Here is a 26616-nt window from a genome sequence, read left to right as displayed (position 1 = left end):
TTCCCTTCCCTGTCATTCTCCCGAACAGGGGTTTTGCCAGAGGGGCAAGAATAAAGGCACTGACTGTAGGTGCAGCTATATTGGAATGTAGGTGTACCATGCCACTGTAGGATAGATCCATGCATTCATTCTTCCTAAAAAATTGCTTTACAAATCAAAGCAACTCCCATGACACTATGTCTGGTTTGTAGCAGGGGTTTGCAGCGTTTGACTCTTGCTGACTACCTGCACATGAGACTGCGACCTCAATAACTGCACTTGCAAATTGTGAAAATCTTTGTGTTAACCACTAAGGAAAGATTTTACTTCATGAGAGGAGTGGTACATGCCAACCCATGACCTTGTGGGACACCTCTTGGTCTTACAGACAAAGGAAATTTGTGAAAAATGCATATTTTATTATTGGCTTTTTGCAAATATTAAAATGAATATTATATGTGTTATGTTAGAAAGTTATGTTGTGTTAATTTTCTTAAGTAGTGTGTTAAATATAGTTTTAGGTTATAACATAATGTTAAAATATAAACTATGTATGTGGGATTTTTTTAAGAAAGGAATGAGGTACTTGCACCAGATAGCAGCCACAGGACACCTAAATCTTTCAGAGAAAAAGAATTTATTGCTCTCTTATCGAGTTCTTCCTGCCTCATTTATCCCTGAAGACACTGTTAGGATTCAGAGGAAGAAGCTGACACTGACCAGACAGAATCCTTTGTTTGAATGGAATTTCTGCATCATGTATGAGGTGTATGAATATGCAACATATTGTTTTTAAGGGTTAATCGCCTGTTAACCCGGATGTCCTTTTTCTGGCTTATTTTGCCCAGAAAAAGGTACCAGGACCGTCATTAACTCTTTGTTTTTATTGTCTCATATTGTCCTAACCCTAATTGTCCAAATTTTTATTACTCTAATTATATTACTATTTTTATAACCATTTTATTACTATTAAACTTTTAAAATTTTAAAAACAGGTGATTGGCGTTTTTCACAAAACTGGAATGGAGGAAAGCATGACATGACTTTCAATTGAGAAATGCAGTCTTGGAAATGAATGTTCTTAAATTAAAAGCTAGTGTTTATTCCAGCACAGCTCTTGATTGTGTGTACATTTTGGTTTTGTTCCTCTTTTTCCTCATCTCCTCTTAACCTTTCTTCTCATCCAGAGGTGATGTCTTTTCCTTTCACAGGTGCTGCAGGGTTGGAGGGTCCGGGGCTCTGTGACTCATTTGGTGACGGCTCTGTAGGGCTGCCCTTCCACTGTGATCTGGTGTATCTGCTCTCCCTGTGTTTACTTTCTGCCTCCAGACCTGCTCCACATTTCTTCTGCCCAAAACCACTCCATCAACAGGGTTTGTCATTTAATGTACATTTTACCCAGCAGCTTCTGTACCAGAGGCCCAGCTTAGTTTAGGTTCTAGTGATTGTCACAGTGTCACCACCTTAAATGAAGACATAACAAATCTTCTGAAGAGTTAAGAAAAATAAACATTGTCTTACCTATGGATACTAGCAATCTTTGGATCAAAACCAATACCTAAAAACGTGCATTGTAATAAAATATTGTGAAGAGCATTAGACAATGTTCTCCATATCATAAGGTACACTATACAAGTCACAGTCTGTATTTCATAAATTATCAGTTTATTGTGTTGGCAATGCTGTCAGAAGCCAATCCTACTCAGTATAATAAAGTCTTTCATTTTCTGATCAATGCATTTTAAATATCAAGCAAGATTAGTACACTTCAGATGTTACCTTCTATCTGCCTTTGAACCTTGGCAGAGTACACAGTTGCAAAGCACAAGCTGACATTCTTGTGGGTCACTGTAAATAGAGAAGTGAGACACTCAGGAGTAAACATGTGACTGATTAGATTGGGGAAAAGCTGGTAATTTAAGCCAGTGTCAGTCTGGAAATTATTAATCTAATGGTAGACAGAATCCTTTGGGGTGAGGGAAACTATTCTACCAGGGAGACTGTATGTGAGATACAAAGCTGTGTTTCGTGTCAGGTACATACAGGCAGCATGTGTACTTGTGATTGTGATATGTGTGGAAACTGATCATGGGACAATTAAAGGATGAATTCTAAAAAATAACTGAGGGAGTAAAGCATGGAAGAAGGCCTTTGAACTTATCCTTTGTTTGCAATTAACTTTTATAGCATCTGAATTAAAGCTTTAAGGATGTTGCTGCTGGACAGGAACTTTCTGCACGTAGCTAAGCATTGAACAGCTTTGAAATAATAACATTTTGAAGTATAATTTTAGAATATTGCTTGTAGTAAGGAGCTTTGAAAAAATAAGTTTAGAATATATGTAAAGGAAATATGCTTATCTCAACACCTTAGCAAAACAGTAAAAAGCAGCTTGAGAAAGGAAGATGAACATCAACCCAAGGATTGATAGTTTTGACCAAGAGAAGCTGGACGTCACTGTTACGAGATTTATAGTCTTTGCAATTAAAAGGTGGGCCCACATCTGGAGTCTGGACCGCACCAGCTGGAAGACCTCTTTCTTCTTTTGGAAGTCAGACCCCACCATCTGGGGATACTCCTTTCTGGGGTACATCCTGAGAAAAACTAACTCACAATAGTGTATAGAATTGTGACGTGAAAATTGGGAATAGAAACTACTGAAAAAAAGCTTATGTGTACCCCTATAAATATCTGTACGCCCCAACCATCGGCGTGCAGCTGGAGGGAAAACTTCCCCCACTGTACCCAGCGCTGTTTTGCTCATACTTTACCACATTAATTAATAAATTGATTGCTGCTTGAATATTGGCCTAGTCAAGCTTCTTATTCATAACATGTATGAGCATAAAACTCCTCCCAGAGGGTTATTTGAAGTTGATAGTGCAGCTGTGTGGGGATGGGTGACCCCTCAGCTAAGATGGTCTGTGCATCTGGATCTTCTCCTGCCCATGGTAGAGCACATCCCACTCAGCCTCCCTTTCCCACCAGCAGCTCTCTTCCCGGGGCTCTGATAGCATGGACTGCTTGGAGACTCAGTCCACTTTCTGGAAATATTGAGGGATTTGGGATGAAAACAAGCAAAACCATCTGATTCCAAAAAGTGTCTAAACTCACATGTGTATGCATAAATATATATGTAGATTGCATATTACCCAATAATATAAATTTAATATTAATATGGTTTATTAATGCTGCATATATGCATCTACATATTTATAACATATATATACACATGTGTGTATATATATAAAATATATGTAGATTGTATAACACCCAGACATATAAAATATAATATTAATTGAGCATAAAAATTTTTTTGTTTGTTTTATTTTTTGTGTTTAGTTTGGTATTGTTGTTTTGTTTTTGTTTTGTTTGTTTGGTTGTTGTTTGTTTTGGTTTTGGGGTTTTTTTGTTTGGTTTTGTTTTTAAATGCATATTCCTTTCCACTCAAAGATTTATGTTTTCACATTATCTTACTTACAAGGAACCCCCTCAGCAGTGCAGGGCGGAGTGAGTAAGGTCTGGCTGGAGCAGATAATTGCTGTGCCATCAGCGATGGCTCTGGCCCCCGTCCAGCGAACAGAAATGGGTGGGCACAAGGGTCACTGCTTCACGTGTGTGATAATCCCGGGGGGGGTCTCACAATTCAGTTCCTCACCGCGTTCGTATGCATGCATTCCCTCTGCAGAGGCAGCTTTTCTTTCTCTTGGGGTATATTTTTTTGTATCAGCAAAGACAACCAGGAAGAAAAAAATGTGGCATTAAAATTAGAACGGAGAGTCGACTGCTGAAGCGCTTTTTTTTTAGATTTTTTTTTTGTTGTTGTTGTTTTTAAAGCCTAATTCACCTTAAAGAATCTCAAAACCAGCCTCAAGGGAAAGATTTGTGAGTTTTTGTAATGGAAAGCGGTAGCCTCTAGGGCCCAGAGGATACGCAGGGAGGCATTTTCTCTTGCTGGTGCAGCTGAGAGCGAGCGAGCGAGAGAGAGCGAGACCTGGAAATGAAAGTAAAGAGATCAGGAGGCACATGGCGGGAGCTGCAGGGGCAGCCGATCCACAAGCAGAATGCTGCCTTCTATAATTAAATAGCACTTATTATTATTATTACTTCTAGTAATAATACATTAATAATATCTCTAGTAATACAATACCATTTATCAAGGAAAGTTTATGCCTAGTGTGGGGGGGAAAACCCGAGGAGAGGTGAGTTCTTTATTATTATTTTGGGGGGATTATTTTTTGTCTTAATTCTCTGTGTGTTTGTACATGTAGAAAGGGGTGGACTTGAGAAACAAGAAATTATGGATGTTGCTTCATTAGAAAGTAAAGGTTTCAGATCGTAACTGCATAGATTAAAGGTTGTGTAATTGGAAATTTAAAAAAATGTGGTGAAAAATAATACGGGTGAGATTTTGAAGCTAAAACCTCTTCCGCCAAAAATGTGGGGTTTGCAAAAAAAAAAAAAAAAAATTGTCCAAGATCCTAATCCCACCCCCTGGAAAAAAATGTGATAGTCTAAAATTGCATAGCTAGGGGGAAAGACCCTGGGTTTACGTGGAAAACTTAGTATTAATCGCGTTTGTGCCTGTTTGTGTTTTGTACGTTCGGGATGTGTGTTCTGGTCTGTATTTAGGCTGCAGTTTCCCCCTCTTGTTTGGTCCAAACCCCATGAAACGGCAGAGAAGCCTTTTGGAATTGTTTTTTAGATGGACCTTCCGTAGGATCTTCTAAAGTTTATCAAATAAGAAGACTGTGTTATGGCTTTTTTGGGTTCTGTTTTGTTTGTTTTGGTTTTAATTCTTTAATGTTTTAGACAGTTTCCGGGTGGCAGGGGACGTTATGTGTTGGTTTTTTTCCTCTTAAAGCTGTCTCCCAGACTCTCGGAGATGCGTGGTTTTTATTTAAGCGGATGGGGGGTTGGGAAGGAGGAAGAGAATGTTTTGGTTTGTTTTCCTTTTCCCGGGGAAGCCTGGATGTCTCCTGCCCTGGGAGACCCCTCCCCGCAGGGCCGCGGTGTTGGGAGTGCCGGGGTGCCGGCGTTCGGCAGAGTCGCGGGGGTGCAGGAGGCGCCGCCGGCCCCTCTCCGCTCCAGCGGCCGAGGTAGCGCCTCTCCCGGCAGCGGCCTCTACGCAAGGCCGGGGACCGGCGGCCTAGTGCTGGCAGCGGGGGGATGGAAGCGAGCGAGGGTTCCCGCGCCGTCCGTGTGGGAACCAGCCCCCGGATTTAGTTTTTATTTAGTTTTTCAAATGAGGGACGGGAATGCGAACTGGGTGGGCAGAAACCCAAGAGCAAGTGGCTTAGGGATAGGCAGCATTACCCCGCAGCTCTCTCCTTGCTCCTTGGCTGCGCTGCAGTGGGGGCAGGAGGAAGGGTGGCCTGTGGTACATGAAGGTGTTAGGTGTGGAACAAAAGGCTGAAGGGAGTGGAAAATGAGGTAATGGGGGCTGATGTGGTCAATTGAAGCTTTAGCCCCCACCACCATCCCCCTCTCAGGGAAACTTAAGAGTCACTGCTTTTGTTTTCACTGGGGGGGGTGAGCTGGTTGTTGCTATCTTGCTCTGCATTCACTGGATGCAGTGAATATTGCTGAGTGCAGCTGGTGGCACCCCGGTGACCCCAGTGATGCTGCAAAGCAGGAGTGGCACTAGTGGGGTGCTGGGATGTGAGATGGTGGTCATGGAAGTTCCTTGGGGCGGCCGGTGTGGGAAGGGACAGAGGAGTCAGCCCTGGTGGGCACAACATTGAGGTGGGGAATCCAAGAGTGGTTGGCTGTGAGAAGCAGTGAAACCCAGGGAGTGAGACATGGCAGAAAGCAGCTGCAGGAGTGAACAAGAGCCCAAGTTTGTAATGGGCTCTGCAGTTTGTCCTTTACTTGATGTGTGCCCAGTTAGCTATTCTGCTGCAGCGCTAAGGTGGCCAAACTGCAGGCAGTGAAAGACTCCCGTGTTTCAGCTTAGTGTATCCTGGAGCCTTTTTCCTGGGCAGCTCCAGTGTCAGCTCTACATTTTTGCTGGGATCTGAGTGGACAAGTCTGGACAGAGAGATTTGGTGGGGGAGAGAAAAGGGACACTTAGACACAGTGCTTCATGAAATGTTTTCTACTGTGTTTCTAAAAATATTTGAAAGCCCAAGAAAACAAAAGCTAAAAAAGCTTTGCACTTAAAATTAATTATGCAGTAGCTGTGGTATAGTGTGCAGCAGAACTGAAGTGTTGCTCATGTGGGTGGCTCACTGTGTGTTGGGTTTGCTGGTGTAACAAGTGCATGGCTTGGTCTGAATGTTAAATGCAGCACGGTGAAGAGGCCGGAACAATGGGGGATACAGAAGTGACTGAGTTTGCTGGTGAAGTGGTGGAGGAGTTGGATTGGCAGCCTCCTGCAGTGGGGGCAGGCAGGACAGGTGAGGGGTCTGCCACATGTGAAGGAGGTTGCTGGTGTGGAGTCACATAGAAGGGGAAAGTAAGGTAGTTGCTCCTGAGAAATGTGCAAAGAAGTTGTTGGGTAGCAGCACAAGGTGAGTGCTTTGAAGGATTGGCATGAGGGGATGAGTCTTATGTGCAAAGTCATGACATAAGCCTGGAGGTGTGACACACCTGTAGCAGAGAAAGCTGGTCACCCACTTGCAGAGAGGGAGGAATGTAGGGCAGTACCAGGGAGCAGCAGTCTAGAGTGGAGATCAGGCCTGTGGTTTATGTTTAAAGAAGGCAATGGAGGGTTTTGGGTTGAAGAAAATTCGCTCTGGAAGATGAGGGTGGAACTGCAGAGCATAAACAGCGTCCAGGGCACAGAAGGTTGCCTTTTACCAGGGTTTTGTAGTAAGGAGCAAACTGTAACTGTGTATTGTGGGACTTACAGAGATGCAGTAGGCCGGTCAGCCATCCAGATGAAGCAAGGGTGGGGATAGTCATGCTAAATGCAGTGGCAATAGTGACGAGGAGAGGAAAAAACAGAAGGGGAGCTTCGGGATGCAAGAAGAGTTGGGTAACTCTAGAAAGGAGACATTCCATAGCCATTCCCAGTAGTCCTTTGGCTGCACTCCAGGTTTGGGTCAGTGAAGTTTGAATGCCCTTCTCTCTGGGCAAGCAGCAGTAATCAGTTCTCACTGTAACACAGACTCACATCCTGCTGTGTAGGATGTTTTAGCAGCAGAGTCAGGGTAGCTGTGAGAACAGGTACTGATCTCTTCTTCACCCCTTGCAGAGTGTTTTAAAGGCTGAGCTCAGAAACAGAAGTAGACCATGTGTTGAAAGCTTTCAGAGGTGGTGATGTGTTTTGTGGATATACACAATTGTAAAGGTGTGCCACAGCATTTTTGGAATGCGGCCATTGACTTGGTGATGACCAGCCAGAGTTCAACCACAATTGCCAATAATCTCCCTTTTCATCAGATCCCTGGGCTTCTGCTTCACTTCCCTGACTTTAGTTCTCTTCAGCATGACTCAGGGAGCAGCTAGAACAGGGCTGCACCTCTAGGCAGGACAAGTGAGTAGCAGCAGAAGGTGATGGCAGTCACCAGCAATGCCCTCACTCATAGGCTACAGTCCCACCACATGTGAACAGTGTAGGCAGAACTAGATGCCAATAGGAGTGGTCCATCAACAGTCCCAAAGAAGATGAGGTGGTGATTCTGGTCCAGGTCTACCTGGTGAGTCCAGTGATAGGAAATGGTGCCAGAAACAGGAGAGGAGACAAGCTGCCTGCAGTGGAGGTAGAAGGTTTGTCCCAGAGGTAGAACTGAGGACTAGTTCACCTACAGCATAGCTCAGACAAGGCAGGACCTGGACCTCTGCTGAAATGGAGCTCCTAGACCATGGACAGAGGGGCATAGGTGGGGGTCCAAGGTGAGGCTGTTTGGAGTGCTTCAAGACTTTTAGTGTATTCAGCTAGAAATTCTTCCTTCCTCCCTGTGCTCTCCCCATGAGCCTTTGGGAGGGTCCATTTGACTCTTTTGCCTCCTCTTCTCCCCCACAGTTTCTCTCTTGTCATTTCCTGTGGAGGCCCTTTACTCACTCTTGTCTCAGATGGCTTCAGAGTTTCTTACAGTGATCTGGGGTGGCTCTGTCCTTTCATGTCTTTCACTGCTGCCTTTGTAGAAATGGTTCCTACTGCTCCTCTTCCACTTCTCTCTTCTCTCTTTATTCCTCTGTCTTTGCAGAATTTCACACAGGGAGAAAAAATAAATTAGTTATCTCTCTCTCCTTGTCTACCTCTCAAGCCTGTTTGAGATCGTTATTGATCATACTAACCTCACAATCTTCTTGTTAAATTTCCTTCTTTCTTCCCGATTGCTCATTATCCAGGCGATTTATGAATCAATGCAGGCCTTCTGTTGATGTTGTACTGAAGTATATCAGCTCTTCTCCATCACTTCTGCTTAAAAGCCTTTGTAGAGATGCTGATCATCCCTCACCTTGTCTATTTGCTTTCCCTTTCTTGCTGCACTGCCCATCCTGTTCCAAGTTCAGCTGCTTAAAGTCTCCTACCTGCTGCTGGAACCAGATTGCTCCCAAATTTACTGTCTGATGACTTAGAAACTGCAAAGTATCACTTTCAAGATCTTGCTTCCTTCTGCTGCCACTTTCTCTCACTCCATTCTTTCCTGCTTCCCCCCACTCTTCTTATTGGGAAAGGGCAAGTTCTTTTCTACATTTTGCATGGCACAGAGAACGATCAATAAGGGCTTGCTGAGTTGTCAGGATTGATTCTTATGTAACTTAAAGGCTCCTTCAACCTGTGTCATTGATACTGCAAGATATCTTAGAATGATAGGGATGGTCTTAATGTAAAAGGGAGCTGGGTGATAATCCTCTCCAAGCTGTTGTAGTGTAGAGGTGGAGAAATTACTTCAGTATCTTCTTAGAGGCAGTCCTGGGTTGGGAAGGTACAGGGTCTTCATCTCCATCTCATTTCAGCATTTCTGTACTTGCTGCCTTTGTCCCCAAGTTCCTGTTCCTCAAATGCTGAGCATTATTTGTGGTCACAGCTGGTTGATGTGAAATTTGCTGTCATCAGCAGCTCAGTTTTGCCACAAAGTGCCATCCTTTCTCGCTTCCATTATTCTGTTCTTGTGTGACAGACCTGTGTACCTTGGAGAAGGGTCACTGGGGAGCCATTCCAAGATTTGCTTCCAAACTGCAGAGGATGAAGTGCAGATAACTCTTGAGCCTTCATAAGGGTGCTGCCCACCCCAGTTTAAAGCACTGCAGGATAGTTCCCTCTCCAAAGGAGTGTTCCCCAGTCAGTGCTGCTCTTGCCTGCTGATTTTCATCATGAAATCCCCATTGCGTGGATTCAGTGCTGTTCTTTTATGTGGACCACAGCAAGCAATTTCATCTCCTTCCTTTGCATCTCCCTTTGTGCTGCACCTCCATAAACCTTATGTAGATAAGGTATATTTCATAGGCTGTGCAGTAAACCAGTTTAAATCTGTCTCAGAAAAATAGTGTCAGAATTGTGTATCATGGGAGGGTCTAGGCACAAATTCCTGAAATGACTGCCAGTGAAGGCAAAGATGGTATTTGGTTTCTTCCCTTTCCTAGAAGGCAGTCATGACAACAGTTGGTTCCCATTGCTTTATTTACTGGCAGCCTAAGCAGAGAGCTCAAATTGAAGTAATTTCTCTTTGCCCCTGTATCCTGACAGTGGCATGTGAGAAAAAGCAGATGCTTGGTAGTGAGCTGCTTGCCGTGCTGTATCTGCAGTGTGGATAAATCATGGGCTTTGCTGTTCAGGGCATCTGGTCTGGAACATTTTGTTAGTAGTAAATTCAGGCACGAACAAAATACTTTGCTGTTTAATTGCCAGCAAGACCTAAAATGACTCATTTTGTGTTGTTTCTTTTTCTTCTTCCTCCACAGCAACCATAATGGAGAGGCAGAAGAGAAAGCAAGAAATAGAGAAAGGACTTCAGTTCATTCAGTAAGTGGACAACCTCAGTGTTCCCTGTGGATTTGGAGGCGGTCATCTTTCCGTGGAGGATTGCAGGAACTGAGTTTTTCCTATTCACTGCTTTGGGTTTGCTGCATGGGAAAGAGATACTGTCCTGAGAATTTTGACTGTGATTTTTTTCAGGGTGTTTCTTGTCCTGTTAGAACACCCTAACCTTAAAATTCTATCATATAAATTTCCTTTGGTTTTGCCCTCCAGTGCAGTTCCAGGATTATCTTTACAGTCAGCATAATGCTAATAGTACTTGGACCTTCTACATCATCTTCAGCATGAAGATCTCAAAGTGCTCTCTTAACAACATTATCCCACCTTTGTTAGGAAGGGAGATAGTGCTTCAGCTCTGTAGGTGGGGAAACAAGGTACATGACTTGTTAGGCACCCCATATGGTGCCTATAGGAAAAATAGATAACGTGGGTTCTTTTACAGTTGCCAACCTGTAATGCAGATGTCTCAGATCACTCTTCTATGAACATCATGTGGCCTTGTAGAGCTTGAAGTGGTTGCTTATGTAGTAGTTACAAATCCTAGTACTTATAAGATACAGTAGTATTTCTCCCTCCCATGTTTGACTTAGCAGAGGCCTCAAACTCAGGTTCAGGCTCCATGATGAGTAAGGAAGTAGTACGATAGTAATCAGATTGGTTTGGGGTTTTTTAATGTCTGCTTTGTGTCCTGCAATTGTTATGGCAGAAATCTGTGCCTCTACAGTAGGAAACCTCCTAGATCTTCCATGTTACATATTTGTATCCTGTAATATGGTCATGATATTTTCATCCTAGTCTGAGACTAAATAGGGCTGATAGTCCAGTTCTGGAGAGGTAATTGTGAGATTTATATTGGTAGCACTTAAAAAAATGCACAAGATTCTGGGAAAGAAAATAATTTAGAAATATGAGGTGTAGTTCATGCATCTGGGGAATATCTCACACTCTGAACCAGGAGCAGTGCCATATGTTGGTTTGTTTTGATACGAAAGAGTGACTCCAAATATGTAAGCAGCATGAATATGTCTTACAAAGCCAGGACACTTTCTGTAGTTAGTTTGAAGGAGTGATTAGATGAAATCTAAAAAATGTTTATTCTGTAACCAATAAGATCATGTGTGCACTGTAGGTGAGAAAAACTATGAAAAGTGCTGAGCATTCCTCAAGAGCCTATTGATTTGTCCTTGAAGAGAAACAAAAAATATATGTGGACCAAGCCTGGATGAATTGAGTGGTCCAATTTGAAGAGCAGAACTTTTCTCTTAAGTCTCAGTGCTGTTGTAGGGTAGTTGTTATCCTCACAAGCACTGCCTGTGTTTGTGGTTCAGCCTTGGCCAAGAAAGTTGGAGTTAAATGAACTGAACTCCTGAACCTGCACTGTTTTCTCCCTTTCTTTTGTGGGGTAGGCCTAGAGGCATGTGGCTAAGTTAAGACAGAGAAAAGTGATTGCATTTATCTCTGGTCTTGCAAAGAATTTGAAGAGGTCTTGGAGTGCCATTCTGGTGCCTCTCATTAGAGCCAGATGCACATAAAATAAACTTGTATTGTTCATGGCAGTCTCTCATGGGACTTTATTAAAGATGGGTTTTTAGGTGACTGTCAGAAGGCACATTACAGAGAATCGTGTATGCACAGAAAATAAATGAGAATAAGACTTCTCTAGTCTCAAGTCCCTCTTAGATGTGACCATCACTTGACACCACTGTGAGTGTCACTGAGCATAATGCTCCCTAACTCTTTGCCTCAGCTGCCAGCGTTTGTGTTCTCTTTGCCTCAGCTGCCTTTGCAGTCATAAAATGTTCAGTAACTTACTGAGATCACCAGCACAGGACCAGAAAAAGGATCTCTTCATCAGACAAAAGCCCTTGTTTGCATGGATGCCTGTTTCATGAGTATTTTCTCTTCTTTTTCTTAAGGTCCACATTACCCCTAAGCCAAGAAGATTATGAGGTAATGGAGATTTTGTTTGTTGAAGCTGGGAGCCTTCTGGTTAACAAGATTTGTTCTGTTGCACAGCCATTAGTTTACATGCCAGAAGAGGAGAATGTGGGGTGGTCTGTCACAATTTGCCTGTGACTTAAAGTTTTAAGGTTCTGATGATGACAACTTCCAGGGAAAGGAGAAGACACTTTAGTATTCAAGAAGAATGGGAATTTGACTGGATTATTCTCCTCTACCATAAAACCTGATGTTTTACAGGAGAATAGGGATGCAGGAGTATCTTAGTGGGCAAGCAGTTTGCTAAAAGATACAAAAAGGAATGGGAAATTGGGAAGCCTCTCCTGCATCTGAATATCCACTTGAGTCTATTTGTTCTCTCCCTGCTGCCCAGGCCTTTTTGCAGAAGCTGGTGAGAAACTTGTTTGCAGAGGGCAATGATTTGTTCAGAGAGAAGGATTTCAAGCTTTCCCTGGTCCAGTACGTAGAAGGACTGAACGTGGCAGATTATGCAGCCTCTGACGAGGTGACCATCCCAAAGGAACTCCTCTGCAAGCTCCACGTCAACCGAGCTGCCTGCTACTTTGCCATGGTGAGTGTTTTCCCTAGTCATCCCCAGGAGCCAGGGTTGCAGTGCTGTGCAGTTGGAAAAGATGTCATGAGGCATTTCAGCTGGTTTTGTCCATTGCCTGTTCAAACACTGGAGGAGACAACAACACACGGAAAAGTCTGCAGTCTTCTCACAATTGTGTCTTGCAAGACTAGAGGAAGGGTGTGAGGAGAGGAGGCCAGGCCTGAGGTACTGACAGTGCAGTTCTGCTCTTCAGTGATGAGGAGTTAGTACCATCCAGTGTCTTCCAGTGTTGAGCAGGTATTTTTCTGGAATACTGTTTATTGTTCTGGAGGCTCTTGCCTCCTCCATTGAGACACTGGAAGACAGTAGGAAGGCTTTGGGTCTTGAAGGAACTTGTAACATACACATAGAAAGGGATTCTGAAATACCCAGGCTTTGAAAAGCTGCATGCTTCCATTTTACTAAGGCATGTAACAGCTTTCCTTCATGGCACAACCCCAGAGCCAGCCTGTCCTGTTTGTAAGGACACTGAGTCCCCTGAAGATTAGCAAGCAGTCACATAATTAAAGACTTTCAAGTGTAACATGCTCAGGGTAGAGGGGGAGACAAGATAAGGTTGCTCAAGCAGCCTTAGTTCTGTCATTCCTTGACTTTGAAGTGTTTTGAGTTTTGCAAGATTTAACAAAATGTTCTGTTAATGTAGCTGTGTTTGCACGCTGGTCTGTGCATGAGGTAACATATGTACTTCCACCTGCTGCTCCTATTCCTGTTTTCTGCTGAGAGATAGAACATTTGCATTCACAGAGAAGGACAAGGTAGCCTGCTGTGCCTCAGCTGACTGCAGGTGCTCTGTTCCTTGCAGGGGTTGTATGAGAAGGCTCTGGAAGACAGTGAGAAGGCTTTAAGTCTCGACGAGGAGAACATCCGAGCGCTATTCCGGAAAGCCCGTTCCTTAAATGAACTTGGCAGACACAAAGAAGCGTATGAGTGCAACAGCCGATGCTTGCTGTCCCTCCCACATGTAAGTTTTTGACATATAACTCATCTTGGTTTTTGCAGCTCACAACCTTCCTCTCCTCAACATGCTTAGTGTGAGGCCAGAGGATAGTGGAAGAGAAATTTTGTCTGTTTCCAAGAACTTGCTTATGCCCAGAACTTCTGTCTCTTTGACTCAAAGATGTTTGTCCTCACATGTTTCTTCAGGCCAAGTCACCTCTTACAGATAGTGCCAGCCAGGGATACCAGTTAATAACAGCAAGTTCATGGTCTGTTTGTGAAGAGCAAACCCCTACTCTAACAAATGGTGAACTAAAGCCATGAGAATGTTTTAATTGGTCGCTTTTTTATCTCTAATGGAAGTGACTAGGAGCATGGGATAAATGGGAACTGGAACTCTGAAAGGAAAGCATGTACGGTTTTCCTGTGTTGGATACAAATGTCTCACATTTCACTTACTGATTGCTAAGGCAAAGTGATCAAGCTTTTTATTTCTTGAGGAACTTGCAAAGGTGTCCTTGACATCACATGGCATAGTTATTTTTGTGTTCAGGGGTGTGTAAATTTTTCCATGAGGAGAGGACTATCTGCATATACTAGGAGCTAAATATTTTCCTGATAGTGCTTTTGAGCATCCTCTTAGGCCATATATTGATCTGGAAAGCAAACTGTGATTACATGGATTCAAGTGGGCACTTTGCTGATGTTGGTTCTGATCCATCACAGTAATGTTATTACAAGAAAAATGCATCCACCTCAGCAGGAGAAGTTAACTTTCCTTTAGTATTAGTGTTACAGAAGCAATCTTTGAATTGTTAGCATTATATTAGTTAGTTATTCCTTTTGTATAGCTTGTAAATTCTAGCTTCTTTGACTTGGCAGAACAGGGTGACCAAAACATATTAAAAATACCATGTTTGAGGAGTCCCAAGGAACTGTTTTATAAACAAACCCTTTGATTAACAAAAGCATCTAATGTAGGTGTTCTTGTAAAGCTGTATGTGGCTATATTTTACTGCAGTTTAGCCACTTAATTTAATTTATATTTTAACTATATAGTTATGTTTACATAGCTGCTATTATTATCATTACTTTATCAAACTTCTCTGTGCCAGGGAAGTTCAGCCTAAAAATTTCCATATTGAATGATCTGTGTTTCCTATTCTAAACAATTCAGGCTTGTAAATTAACATACCCCATTGTCTTGTTACCTGCTTAACAGAAATCACAGGCCTTCTCTACATCAAAGGCAAGTCATGCTATCCATCATTTCACTCCTGTTTCCATTACCCTCTGGAGCACATGGGTACTTCCACCTTCGCATTGCTGTAATTGCTGAGAACTTTGTTGCAGTCAAAACAGAGCCTGTCTTAAAACTTCTGGTGATAAAGGATGTGCCACGCATTTGGCTCACTGTCTACTAGAGTTAACTTATTTCTGGGTGCAGATATTGCAAGTATCTGCAGTGCTGCAAGTTTGCAGAAGTTCTCAGTATGGTGATGTTAATACTGTGGTACACTTGTGTTTGGTATGGCATGAGGTGTTTTAGAAGAAGAAATGGACAAGCTAGATTTTGTTTTCACTGAGTTCAGTGAAGATTGATTCCAAGAGTAATGTTGAGGGTGTGGGGGAACACAATGCAAAAATGGCACTTCCGATTGAAGGGAAAAGTTACTGATATGGTAGGCCTGAAGAACCAGAGGCTTCTCAGCTCTTGAAAGGGAAAGGACTCAACCTGCAGGGAGAAGGAGATTGGAAAGGCCAGCATGGCAAGTAGAGAGAAGAGGGCAAGCTTCAAGTTTGGACATGAGGGGGGAAATGTTGGAAGATTAAGGTGGGCTGTTACAACAGGTTGGGCAGATAAATACCTTTTTTCTTCTTTGAAAAAACTGATGAAGTACTATGATATTTTTGCAAACAGGGAGAGAGAGTAAAACAGAAGGAAACAGTTGCTGGTGATATATAAGTATAGAAGACTGTGGCAGGTTGTTAATCTGGGCAGGAAGCCCATCGTGGTGTGTGAGTGGGCATGGACACTGGGCAGGGAGGATGGTAAAATGCCACACAATGGGGGAAGCCGAAGATCTGCTTGACTAAGCTGAGGCAGTTTAGCTGGAGCTGGAGACAGTCAAAATGCCTTCTAGCTAGTAGGTTGAAAACTGAGACTTGGTTTCAGCTTTAAAAACAAACAAGCAAAACAGGCTAGTGAGTACTGTCTGCATATCAAAACTGATGATTAACTCTGCAGCTGGCAGAGAGGGAAGACATGCAGGCTCCTTCCCAGGCATGGAGACCTTGTGGAAGCTGTATCAGCAGCCAGACTTGGCAGCTCCTTCAGCCAACTTGCCTGCAGGACTCCTGAACCCTGTTTTTGCAGAGTGGGTGCTTTGTTGGGAGCAGATCCTTGATTCTGATTTTCTGCAGAATTGAATGAGTGTAGGGCAAAACTCCTGGTGCAACTGCAGCATCTTGGCAGGACTAAATGACAAGAGTGCTGAAGTCTGTCTGGACTTTCCTGGGGCTGTTCTGGAAATTACCTATCTGCTGCTGTATGAAGTTGAGGCTTGGTACAGCCCAACATGCATAACTGCATTCCTCTTTGTTTTGTTCTGTGTGCCACAAAGGCAAAACTGAAAGTGTCCCATCAATTGTTTTGTCCCCAGGATGAAAGTGTCACACAACTGGGGCAGGAGCTTGCCCAGAAGCTGGGACTGAGGGTTCGAAAAGCATACAAAAGACCTCAGGTATGATTTCTTTTGTCTTAAAGGCTATTCTTTGCTTGTACAAATTTACTTTTGCAGAAATGATAGGTGCTGCTCTGCAGTTACAGACGTGTACGCAACCCTGCAAATTCTGGCAGGCTGCTAGCAGCTCTCCTTGTCCTGACCCTCTGACTGACTTTGCTTTGATCCATTTCTAACCCCAGTGCTGCTCTGTGTCTACTGCCAGGATGTTTTCTGAGTCCCCAGCTGGTGCTGCGGGACAAACTTCCAACACAGTAGATGCCTGCTGTGTTTTTTGCAAGAGAGGAACATGTGACCTGATCCCAAAGCAGGTTTTCATCACAGTCCTCTCCTGTTATGAGATGAGAAGGATGGGATCCTCTGCTGCTTTGGAGGCATGGCTGGTTTTGTAGTGCAGTGGATCATGAAGGGTGCCTGCCCCGTTTCTAGGCCTGCACTTCTTTGTGGTGGAGGAAAGGCTTGGCTTTGGGAGGACAACAGGTACACACCTGGTCGGAAGCTAATTGACCCCAGTGGCTGGATCTGTAACTTAGCTCTACAAGGAGGTGCTGTAGTTGTTTAAATGTGTACCCTGTGATGGAGCTAGAGGGCGTTAGGCCGCTGCTAGCCGTAAAGCTGCTCTCCCATAAGCTGCCTTGGTCACGGATTTTGTTCTCAGGAGCAGAGAACACGAGCTAGTAGTGGAGGCTGACGTTTGCGTTTGCATCCTCGGCCCCAAGCACGGTGGTGTTAAACAAACAGTGTGTTCCATCTGCAGAGGGGCACCTCTGTAGCATGAGGTGGAATGATTGGTGGGCATCTGGTTTGCAGAGAGCTTTTAGGGTAAATCTGACTGTAACTTGTTAATCCTCTCCCCAACAAACCTCACGTGTGATTTGCCTATCCTAAGAAAACTCCTTGATCTCATAGCAGCTTTCCACATTCCAAAATGTTTCTGTCTCAAAGAAAGGGAAGTTTATGTGAAAATACTTTCTGTAGCTGTCCACTGTGTTGGCCTTGCCACCTTTTTTACCACTGTCATGTTACTCAGCTGAGATGGGCTTAAACCACCTGTATGTTAGAAATATAAAAATTGAACACTCCAGAATGCTTTTTATTATTTGAAATTCTGTGATTGGTATTTTGTTAACACTTTGTGATCTTTTGTGTTGAGTTGCAGCTTTCACTCCAGTGTGGTAATGCCTTCCCAAAGTGATAATTTCTTAACAAAAAGCAAACCCATCTATTTCTCAAGGAAGTTTTCTGCCTCCTGGTTGTGGGTTGGATGTTCTGAAGTGTACAGAACAACTAAATGTGCCTTTTCAGTTTTGACAAATGTGTACTCTTGTGTCACAGTGGGGTAACCTTTTGGGGTGGCTTTTATTTTTGGGCAGTGCTTGGAAGGAAACCATATTGTAACCCAGATTTACCTAGTTCATGAGCATTCACAGGCTGAATTCTGCTCTTAGACCTCTCTCTTCCTTGCAGCAGGAATTGGAAACATTCTCACTACTCAGTAATGGCACGTCAATCAATTCATCAAACCAGGTAGAGTTTGCATCCTGTGGTTGTTTCTATTTATGGATTGTGCTAGTTGCTTTAAGAATGCTTTAAAGTTTTATTTACATGCAAATTTATAACCGTCTTAAGTTTGAACTGGTTTAATTAGTGTTTTCTACTCTGAAGGGATATTGCCAAGAAATTAATTTCTTTGAAAACATTTCCACTGACATAATTTTTTATGTTGGTAATTAGATCACCAAAGATGGTTATTTTTCTTAGTTATTGTGAATGTTTGCTATCTCTTGCATTTAAAATATTTTTTTTTTAAGTTTTGCATATCTAACAACAATGCTAAGTAAAAGTCAGAAAGTGCAACTGCTGAAGAAACATATAAAATTAAATCCTGTGATGTACTGAGTAGGGTACATACACAGTTCGTGCATTGTTTGTGTTGTCCTGGGAGACACAGCTAGGCAGGGCAGTGTACAAATACTAAGGTAAAATATAAGAAATTGCTGGTTTCCTTGGTCTACCACTGGGCAACAAAAAGTCCCAACAAAGAAGTACTTGCTGTTTTTACAGGCTGTTTGGTATTTCACAATGCTTCTTAGGCAAATAAACAATAAAACTGTAAACAGTTTTGTACAACAAACTACTAAAGAACTAGTTTACCTCTCACTGTTCAGTGATTTGGCTTCACATCTTTCTAGGAAGGCCAGTCAACTTTCTTTAATAGTTGCACCTAGTTTTTAATTTCAAAATATTTTCCTTTTATAAGAATTGAAAATAGTGCAAAACCCACTGTAGTAGATGCAATATTACAAGACACATGCTTTTCTTGTGCCTTTTTAAGCTTAATCTGAAGGCACACGTACTTACCTCTATTTATGTTTCTGTAAAATATGGACTCAATTTATTCCTTGCCTTGAGCTCCAAGTCAGCAGTTGTCTTGGCAGAAACATTTTCCTGTTTTGAATTTGCTGTAGAAGTTTGTGGTTGTTAGATTGCAAAATATGTGAACTAAGAAAAGGAACGTTGTGTAAGATCAGGCTAATCAGCTCTCCCATGCAGTAGGCTGACCAATTGATGTGTCCTGGGACTTGGGACACAGCGTTCTCATCCACACATGAAATACCCTCTATTCTCTGTATGGAGTTGCTCACATGGTTGGATATTGTGCAGACATGGTTTTCCTTTGTAGCAAAAGGATTTGTTGGCTGCTGAAGGTAAACATGAATAGGTTCCTTGGATCAATGGCATCCTAAAGTTCATTGGTTTTACTGTTCCAGCACAGAAAGAGGGCATAAAGGAAAAGAAAGGGTCATATACATTTAGGAGTAGTGAAGAGTCCCATATGTGGAGTGTGGATGTCTATTTAACTTCTCACAATATTTTTGTCTCTCTTTTCCTACATCCTCTTTGCAGACTACTTCCAATGGATTGGGCTCAATAGATGACATTGAAACAGGTAAAGATGTCACTCTCCTCAGACTTTTGTGGCTTCAGTGTGGTATGTGACCAGGCTGGCAGGCTTGAGAGGTTCATCACCTGCATTTGTGTCTCTTCTGCACACTCCTAACTTTGGTAACTGGGGAGAAGGAAAAAGTGGTGCAAAGCAAGAGTGTTTTTCCTGCAAAACCAGCTTTTTGTCCAGGCTTGGTGAGAGACGTGTCTGGGAGTTAAAAGAGCCTGCTGAGGTACACAGCTCTCTCTAGTTGTGCTTTATTGAAGCTGCGCTTGGCAAAGCTTCTGAAACTCTGCTCCAAGGCAAAACAGTCCAGATAAAGTGAAGTTAAGGTTGTTTTGCTCTGGGTGCATATGATCCTCCAAGACACTGAGGTGGAGGAATGGAAAACAAAGGAGTTGGGAGGGACCCAGGGAGAGCCGAGTTCAGGGTTAGGCACCTAGGAGGAGAAGGAAGATTAACAGGGTTGCTTTTCTCATGCTGAGAAACAAGTGACCTTAACTCTGCCCCTGTAGAAAGGCTTGCTACCTTGTGTGCTGGAGCACTGAACTTCTGCCTCTGAGCACATCAGTCTTTGTTCCTTTGTAACATAGCTCTGTGTGCATGAAGGTAAGTGTGAGGACAGGTAGCAATTGCTCGTTTTATAGAAAGAAACTAATTTCATGATTAGGATGCTTTGGAAAGCATGTTAGTTCTTTGTTGAATGCCAGTGTAGTATCTGCTTGCTACATGAGATCATGAGACCCAGTTCTGTGAATTAAGGAGAGTTTTTCACATTATCTTGCTGTGCTAACATTAACTGGACTTCTACTACAGACTAACGAATGACCGCATCCAGTAAGCTCTTTATCTAATCTGAATTTGGTGTAAGAGCAGCATGCCACCTTTACTGCAGATCAGGCAGACAGAGCCTTTACTGCTAGGAAATCTTTGCAAAAGCACTGGAATTATGTTATGCAATTGCCGTGAGAGTGGTGTGCCACCAGGATGACTGTGGGTGCTGGGTACCCTGAGAGTTTCAGATTAGAAGAGTTTTTTTAGCAAGGGTGTTTGTGGTTGTTGTTTTGTTTTGTTTTAAAGTGCAGACTGTTTCCTCCATGTTTTGCTTGAATTTATCTGATTAACTCAGCCCAGTCCTGCAGAGAGATCATGGCTCAGATCTGGCTCAGTATGGCCATTGGCCAGCTAATGCACCAAGGAACCACTGCTGTTTTGGAGAGCAGAGCTAGAAATGGTGCTTTTAAAAGCTCTGTACTTGCCTCTCGGGGACAGGCAGGTGTATGGTCAGATAAGCTACCAGCTGGGGGGGGCTTGGTATGAGAGACTTGGTTCATGGGTGTGTATGGACAAGCCCCTTGTTGACCTTATAATAATACGTGGGGCTGAGTGTGATGTCAGGGGCAGAAATCAGCAGGTGTGGGTGTGCCTGTGAGCTACTCATCAAAGAAAGCTGTTTTATTTTTTTAAGGGAGCAAACATTAGGGGAATACAGAGGATGCCTGAGCATTCTGTAAGGAGAGTATGTGAGATGTGGGTATCACAGCTGGTGAGTGACGGCAGCAGATCTGGTGTCCTGAGGAAAGCAGAAATGGGAGAGATAGGGAAAAAGATTGGACCGAATAGAGTGGGAGGAGGTGGCTGAAGAGTGGACATCTTCCCTCTTCCACTTGCAAGTAGTGGAACCTGTTGGTCCCTGCTCTTTTCCTTGCCCTTCACATGCACTGACCTGTGGGGGTCTCATGTTACTGTCTGCCTTTTGGTCATGCAGTCAGCATGACCAGTTTTTGGGTTTGGGGCCTCTTAGGGTGTGTGTGGCCTCTTAGGGTGTGCGAGGGCCTCTTTTCTTTTCCTTCCCAGTCTGAGTGGAAAATGCAGGGCCTCATTCATTCCTCAGAGAAGGCCTGAACTGCTGGATCCTTTGGGGCCCTGTCATTGTGCATCCTTTTGCTCCTCGCTGCACGTGTCCCCATCCCTTCTGGCATGTCCTGAACTTCTTGTTGGCCTCTGTAGGGATCTTGACAGTACTCCAGATTTAAACATATGAAAAATGGGAAGGCACAAGCCATCCCTTTGTACTGCAGGGAATCTGGCCAAGCTTCCAGCCATGAGAAAAGCTGGATAGCTGGCTCCCTGGCGGCTGGGGGTTCTGCACCAAAGGATGAGATGAGATATAAGTCATTGCAAAGGGGGCATGAGGTTGGAGCTGAGCCTGATTGGTGGGGCAGCTGCAAAACTAAGGACATGCACAGCCTGTGAGAAATGCATTGAGCTGCCCACCGAAATCCTGTGTTGGATCCCATAAGGTACAACATGCCTTCAATGGCACGCTTGAGGATGTGGAGAGGGACCTGTGTCTGTTCCTTGCCACATCCCCTGCTTCCCTGCCTTTTTTCGTGGCTCAGCCTCTAGTGCCTTGCACAGTGACCTTTGCTGCAGTCCATCCATGTGAGCCATTCACAACAAATAGTGGAGGAAAGGTTGCAGGGGTTGGTGCTGTGCTCCGGGTGGGGTTAGAGATAAGGGGGCATGCCTATGTTTGTCATCTCTGCTGTTGTTTTGTTCAGGACTTGGGGGTTTGCTGGAATTGCTAATTTGCTGAGCTCTCTGAGAAGAAGCTCTCAGTTTGCAGCCAGTAACAGGGCTCACTCGCCTGGTCTCTGATGCAGAGGGATGGCCAAGTTCTCATGGAGGCTGAGTGAACAGACCTGGTACAGACGGGATGCAGCATTTCTTGCTGGATCAAGTTTTATGTCTCTGAAGCTTGTCTAGTTTCTTTCCCAATTTTATCAGTCTTTCTAATAAAAGCTGTTGTCTCTCCTTCCAAACTTTGCCTTGCTTTTGTAGCCTTACTCTGTAGCAGTTGCAGTGCAGCCAATGGGATGTCGATGAAGAAAGTAGCATCTTTGTCTTATTTCTTTTCTTTTATTCCAGGACATCTGCACAGGGGCAGAATTAAGGTAGTTTGGGTGCTTGGTTTGAGAACAAATGTAACGCTGCATTTTCCAAATTTCTAACATTTGAACTTTTTTAACCTTTAATTTTTTTTGGGAATAAAATGCTCTTTTGTGAAGAACATGTGCTTGCAACCTTAACTTCACTTAACAGAGGTTTATATTGCATGATGATCTTACTACTTCAGTAATGTCCTGGAGAGGGGAAGACACCTTAGGGAAAACCACTGCCTCTTTCCTGCCTCAGCTCCGCCTCACATGAGTTCCCAAGGGCATGTTTGCTGATCAGATATTGAGGGGGAAAATGAGTAGCAACCTCCCCCTTTTGGATATCCAGAAGGACTTAAGAGCAGGGAATTCACTTGGGTAAAGACAGCTGAGTGAGTCTGATGGGGATTTTTGGGACACATTGTTAGTGCAACCTGATCTCACCGCTCAATCTCTGACTCTCAACAGGGCCTTGTGTTTTTTAGTTCTTCCATTTAAGATGCCTGAGTTTTTAGAGAGGGTGTGCAAGTAAGCAAGCTTTCAGCTAGGATATCAAAGCTCCAAGGAGTAGAGAAGGCAGTGATCTCTGCCAAATGCATTAGTGAGGAACATTAAAGAAAAACACCAGGTGGTGGGATATAGAGAAATTGTATTACATGCCCTGGCCTTTAGTCCTGGCCATAATGAATTTGGTAACTGCTCAGCCACAGGTTTTGTGTTGTTCCTGGTTGCTGTACGTGCTTGCCAAATCCTGACAGTCAGACTGGGCACTGGCCCTTAGAATGTATTTCAGCTATTGGTGAGCCATTGGAGAGTGGGAACAAAAATGAAAGGGCAAATACTCTTCAGAGCAGAGCATCTTCTCTCAGAAAATTGGCATACTTGGTTTTTGTGATTTGATGGAGTTGTACAATATTGTTTTTGCCATGTTGTGCTCTATTTGTCTCCTGCAAGAGGCTCTCCTGGTGACTGGCTCTGTTTCTCTCTCATCACAGACTGCTCTATGGACCTGCAGTGCCTCCCAGCTCCTGTGGCCACCTCCATCCCTGTGAATGAGGGGCTGGCGCCTTTGCCTTCTGACTCAGATGCAAAGGGCTTGCCCACCTCGCTTCCTGCTGCCAGCTTGCTCCCGTCTCAAGACTGTGTACCCTTGCCAGTGTCTGAGAACGCAGAGGACTTCACAGATGGGGACATCATCGGGGAAGAACTAGACTCCCTCCTGGATTCCCTTGCTGAAGGGTCACCATACTCTCTAGTAAGAGCGGGTGCTGCTTGGGTTTGCTGCTTCTTTGTTCCAAATAGGTCCTTGGAAGTGCTTGGAGCATGAGATGTGCTTGCTGCCTCTCATTGTCTTTCTGTAATTCTTTTCTCCTGTCTCTTCCTCTGGAAAAAACTCATTCATTCTTTCCTTTATTTCTGCTACTGTGAGTATGTAGAGTCTTCCTCCAAGTGTGCTTTGCTGTGTGCAGCTTCAGGGAGCTGCCTCTCAAAATATACCCAAGGTAGCCCTCCCCTGACATCTCCTTCCACCTGGCCTCTCATGTCCGTGAAGTTGAAGCAAGTCTGAGAGTAGTAAAAGGAGTGTGGTGAAGCAGGAATGATGGGTGTATTTTATACAGTGGGCATGCTCTAATCTCCTTGTATTTTGTGCAGGTTGCACTCAGCCTAAGCTTGTTGAACAGGTCTGGGAATTGTATAAACAATCTGTATTCATACTTATGTTGGATTTTAGTTGCCAGTGTTGCTTATGTGAGCCACCTTGGGTCTGAAGGCAGTATAGTGATTTTCATGTTGGAAAAGCCCTGACAAGAGGTGCCATGGGTTGTGATCATTACCCTGACCTTTGCACTGTGTGCACTTGGCTGCCTTGTTTCTCAACCTGAGCTGGTTTAAGCACCCAGTGCAGGGCACTGCCTTGCAGACTGATGAAATCAGGTATCCCAACACCTCCTCAGGGATCCTGGTCCAGACTGTTAGCAGTACAGAAAAATTGGGAGGTCTGTGGGAAGTCTGCCAGTGGATTGAGCTGCCGGTATCCTTTTGCTCCAGCTACTACAACACACCCTTCACTGGGAGCCTGTTGCTCTGCTGTCATGGTTTGACCCTAGTCAGCAGCTAAGTACCAGACAGCTGCTCACTCACTTTCTTCCTGCCCCTTCCCCAGCGAGGAGGATAACTGAAAAAACCCCAAACTTGTGGCTTAAGATAAGAACAGCTTAATAATTGAAACAAAATAAAATACAATATTAACAACAACAATAATAATAGAAAAGGAGAGGGAGGAATAAAACCCAAGGGAAACAAGTGATGCGCAATGCAATTGCTGACTGCTTGCTGACCAATGCCCAGCCTTCCTTAAGCAGCAGTCAATGACCCCGACCAACTTCCCTCAGTTTATATCCTGGGCATGATGTTCTGTGGTATGAAATATCCCCTTGGCTTGTTCAGATCAGCTCTCCTGGCCGTGCTCTCCCCCATCTTCTTGTGCACCTGCTCACTGGCACAGCACGGGAAATGGAAAGTCCTTGATTTGGAGTAAGCATGACTTAGCAATAACCAAAACATCAGTGTGTTATCAACATTATTCTCATGCTAAATCCAAAACACCACACTGTTACCAGCTACTAAGAAGAAAATTAACTCTGTGCTGGCCAAAACCAGGACATCTCTTTTCAGTCTTTGCTCCTCAATACTGATTTGCTATTTTTCTTCCTGCTCCCCTGAAGTCTCTGGTCCAGGGCACCATTCCTACCAACCTGCCTACAGAGATGCCCCAGTTGATTCCTGTGTTTCCGGGGGGAACTCCGTTGCTGCCTCCAGTTGTGACAGCCAGCATCCCTGTCTCTACCCCTCTGCCACCTGCCTCCTTTGGCCTGGTGATGGATCCCACCAAGCAGCTCTCCTCCTCCTCTGTCCTGGATGCCTTTGAGGCCCCACCAGGAGGAAGTGGTGGCTCCACTTTAGATTCGCTGGATTCCCTGGATCTGCTTCCATACACAGATACACGGCTTGATGCCCTGGACTCCTTTGGGACAAGCAGGGGGTCGCTGGATACCTTGGATTCCTTTGCCATTGGTAGGTGCAGGGTGATGTGGTTTTGTGTTGCCTGAGCTGTGTGCAGCATTCATGCATGCCAGAATTATTTCCTTCAGTGCTGAGGACATATGTCTTGTAGCTTTCTCTGCTGGTGTGGCAGAACAGGAATATAAATGTAGAAGAGAGCAGTGAATTGTCTTGGACAGAGTAACTGATAATGTTTAGCTCAAAAGTAATGAGAAAAAGCTGTAGGTATGTAATCCCACATAACCAGTACCTGCATGGAGTGAAATCTAAAGAGGAGAAAGGAACACAAAGGTGTATAATGATGAATGATGAGATTTAAACTTGGCTTGGTGTCCAGAACACCTCCCTTGGCACAATTTGCTGGACTATAGCATGATTCCTCCACCTTCTCCTCAGTGACTCTTTGACATTTTGCTCAAAGTGAGCAGCATGGTTGTTACTGTTCTGGATGAGACAGGACCTTGTTGTGCTGGGCAGATTGGTAGAGGCCAAGGTAGGTCTTTCCCATCTCTGGATTCAGGGCAATTAGTGTCATCTCAAATGGGGCTCTGAACTCTCATGTCATAAGGAGAAAAGCTATGGAGGATGGTGGGCAAAGACAAGTCACCTCCTGTTCAGTAGGGAAGTGGGCTTCTTCTTGGCTAACTTGTTCCCAGTATTGCAGTATATTGGCAGCAAAAGTATTTTGAGAACAGCAGAGATTGGCCAGTCAGCCCTTGAACACTCACATTCACCTCAGCTTTGGGTTGCCACCTTAGTAATGCCAGTTCTCAGCAGCAAAGAGCTGGTTCAGTAGGATTTCCGGGACAAGAAAGCATTTACTTGAAGCAGTTTGTTTGAGGGGGTCCCCGGCGAGTCCCCGGGGGCCTCCTAAGCTGTATGTTCACTGGTAGCAGCAGGCAGACAAGGAGACTCCACACGGCTGCTGAGGGTGCTGATTAGATGAGGGTTTATTGGGGTCCCACCCCCAGGAGCAGCATGGTTTCTGGGGGAGAAGGGGGGTAGGGAAAGAGAGGGAGAGCCTAGGGAGAAAAGGGGCCAGGAGAGTGTCTGGTCTCCTCCACACGGCTTAAGAGGGAGATTCAAAGTGGGCGCGGAATAAGGCTTGGGCCAATGGGATTACAGATACAGGATACTGCAGGGGAGGATCACAGCTTGGAATAAACCGAACATTTTCGAGGGGCGAGACAGAGCACACCATTTAACTAAAATGCAACACCACATTCACTGGAGTTTTTCTGAGTCTAGACAGATGCGTTGGGAAGAAAGTATTAAAACATTATGAAGTAAATAAAGCAAATTAATTTAATAAGCTTTTGTTTGTAGAACTGCCTCTAAAAGTGAAATGATTGTTTTTGTTTTGTGGGGCTCTTTTCCCCTTCTTTTGCCCAGAAGAAACTAGCTCTCAGGAACTGCGACACCCACCTGGCAGCCAAAAACCAGCCCCAGTGGTGAGTGAGCTACTGCCCTGTGCTGACGTCCCAGGGTGCTCTGGAACCAAGGTA

At 44.1% G+C, this 26616-nt stretch overlaps 1 protein-coding gene across 10 annotated transcripts in view; it reads left to right on the top strand.

Annotated features, from left to right (window-relative positions):
- The window catches only part of ZC3H7B (zinc finger CCCH-type containing 7B), a 52448-nt gene that overhangs the window by 1159 nt on the left and 24673 nt on the right, over positions 1-26616 (top strand). Inside the window, exons 2-12 of one of the 10 annotated variants that reach the window (XM_038153749.1) lie at positions 1191-1352; positions 9835-9895; positions 11827-11860; positions 12243-12440; positions 13285-13443; positions 16082-16162; positions 17630-17689; positions 19070-19112; positions 23044-23303; positions 24775-25123; positions 26504-26613. In XM_038153749.1, the coding sequence (XP_038009677.1) occupies positions 9843-9895; positions 11827-11860; positions 12243-12440; positions 13285-13443; positions 16082-16162; positions 17630-17689; positions 19070-19112; positions 23044-23303; positions 24775-25123; positions 26504-26613 (1347 nt within the window). In that variant the 5' untranslated portion in view covers positions 1191-1352; positions 9835-9842. Of the gene's footprint in view, positions 1-1190; positions 1353-3631; positions 4182-4251; positions 5079-9834; positions 9896-11826; positions 11861-12242; positions 12441-13284; positions 13444-16081; positions 16163-17629; positions 17690-19069; positions 19113-23043; positions 23304-24774; positions 25124-26503; positions 26614-26616 lie in introns of those variants that run through there. The other 9 variants (XM_038153751.1, XM_038153748.1, XM_038153745.1 and 6 more) reach the window with 9 other exon arrangements.

The sequence above is a fragment of the Motacilla alba genome, chromosome 1A (genome assembly GCF_015832195.1).
Source record: "Motacilla alba alba isolate MOTALB_02 chromosome 1A, Motacilla_alba_V1.0_pri, whole genome shotgun sequence".
Classification (NCBI taxonomy): Eukaryota; Metazoa; Chordata; class Aves; order Passeriformes; family Motacillidae; genus Motacilla; species Motacilla alba.
Note: the sequence above shows the minus strand (reverse complement) of the source record. Positions and strands in the feature narration are given on the sequence as shown.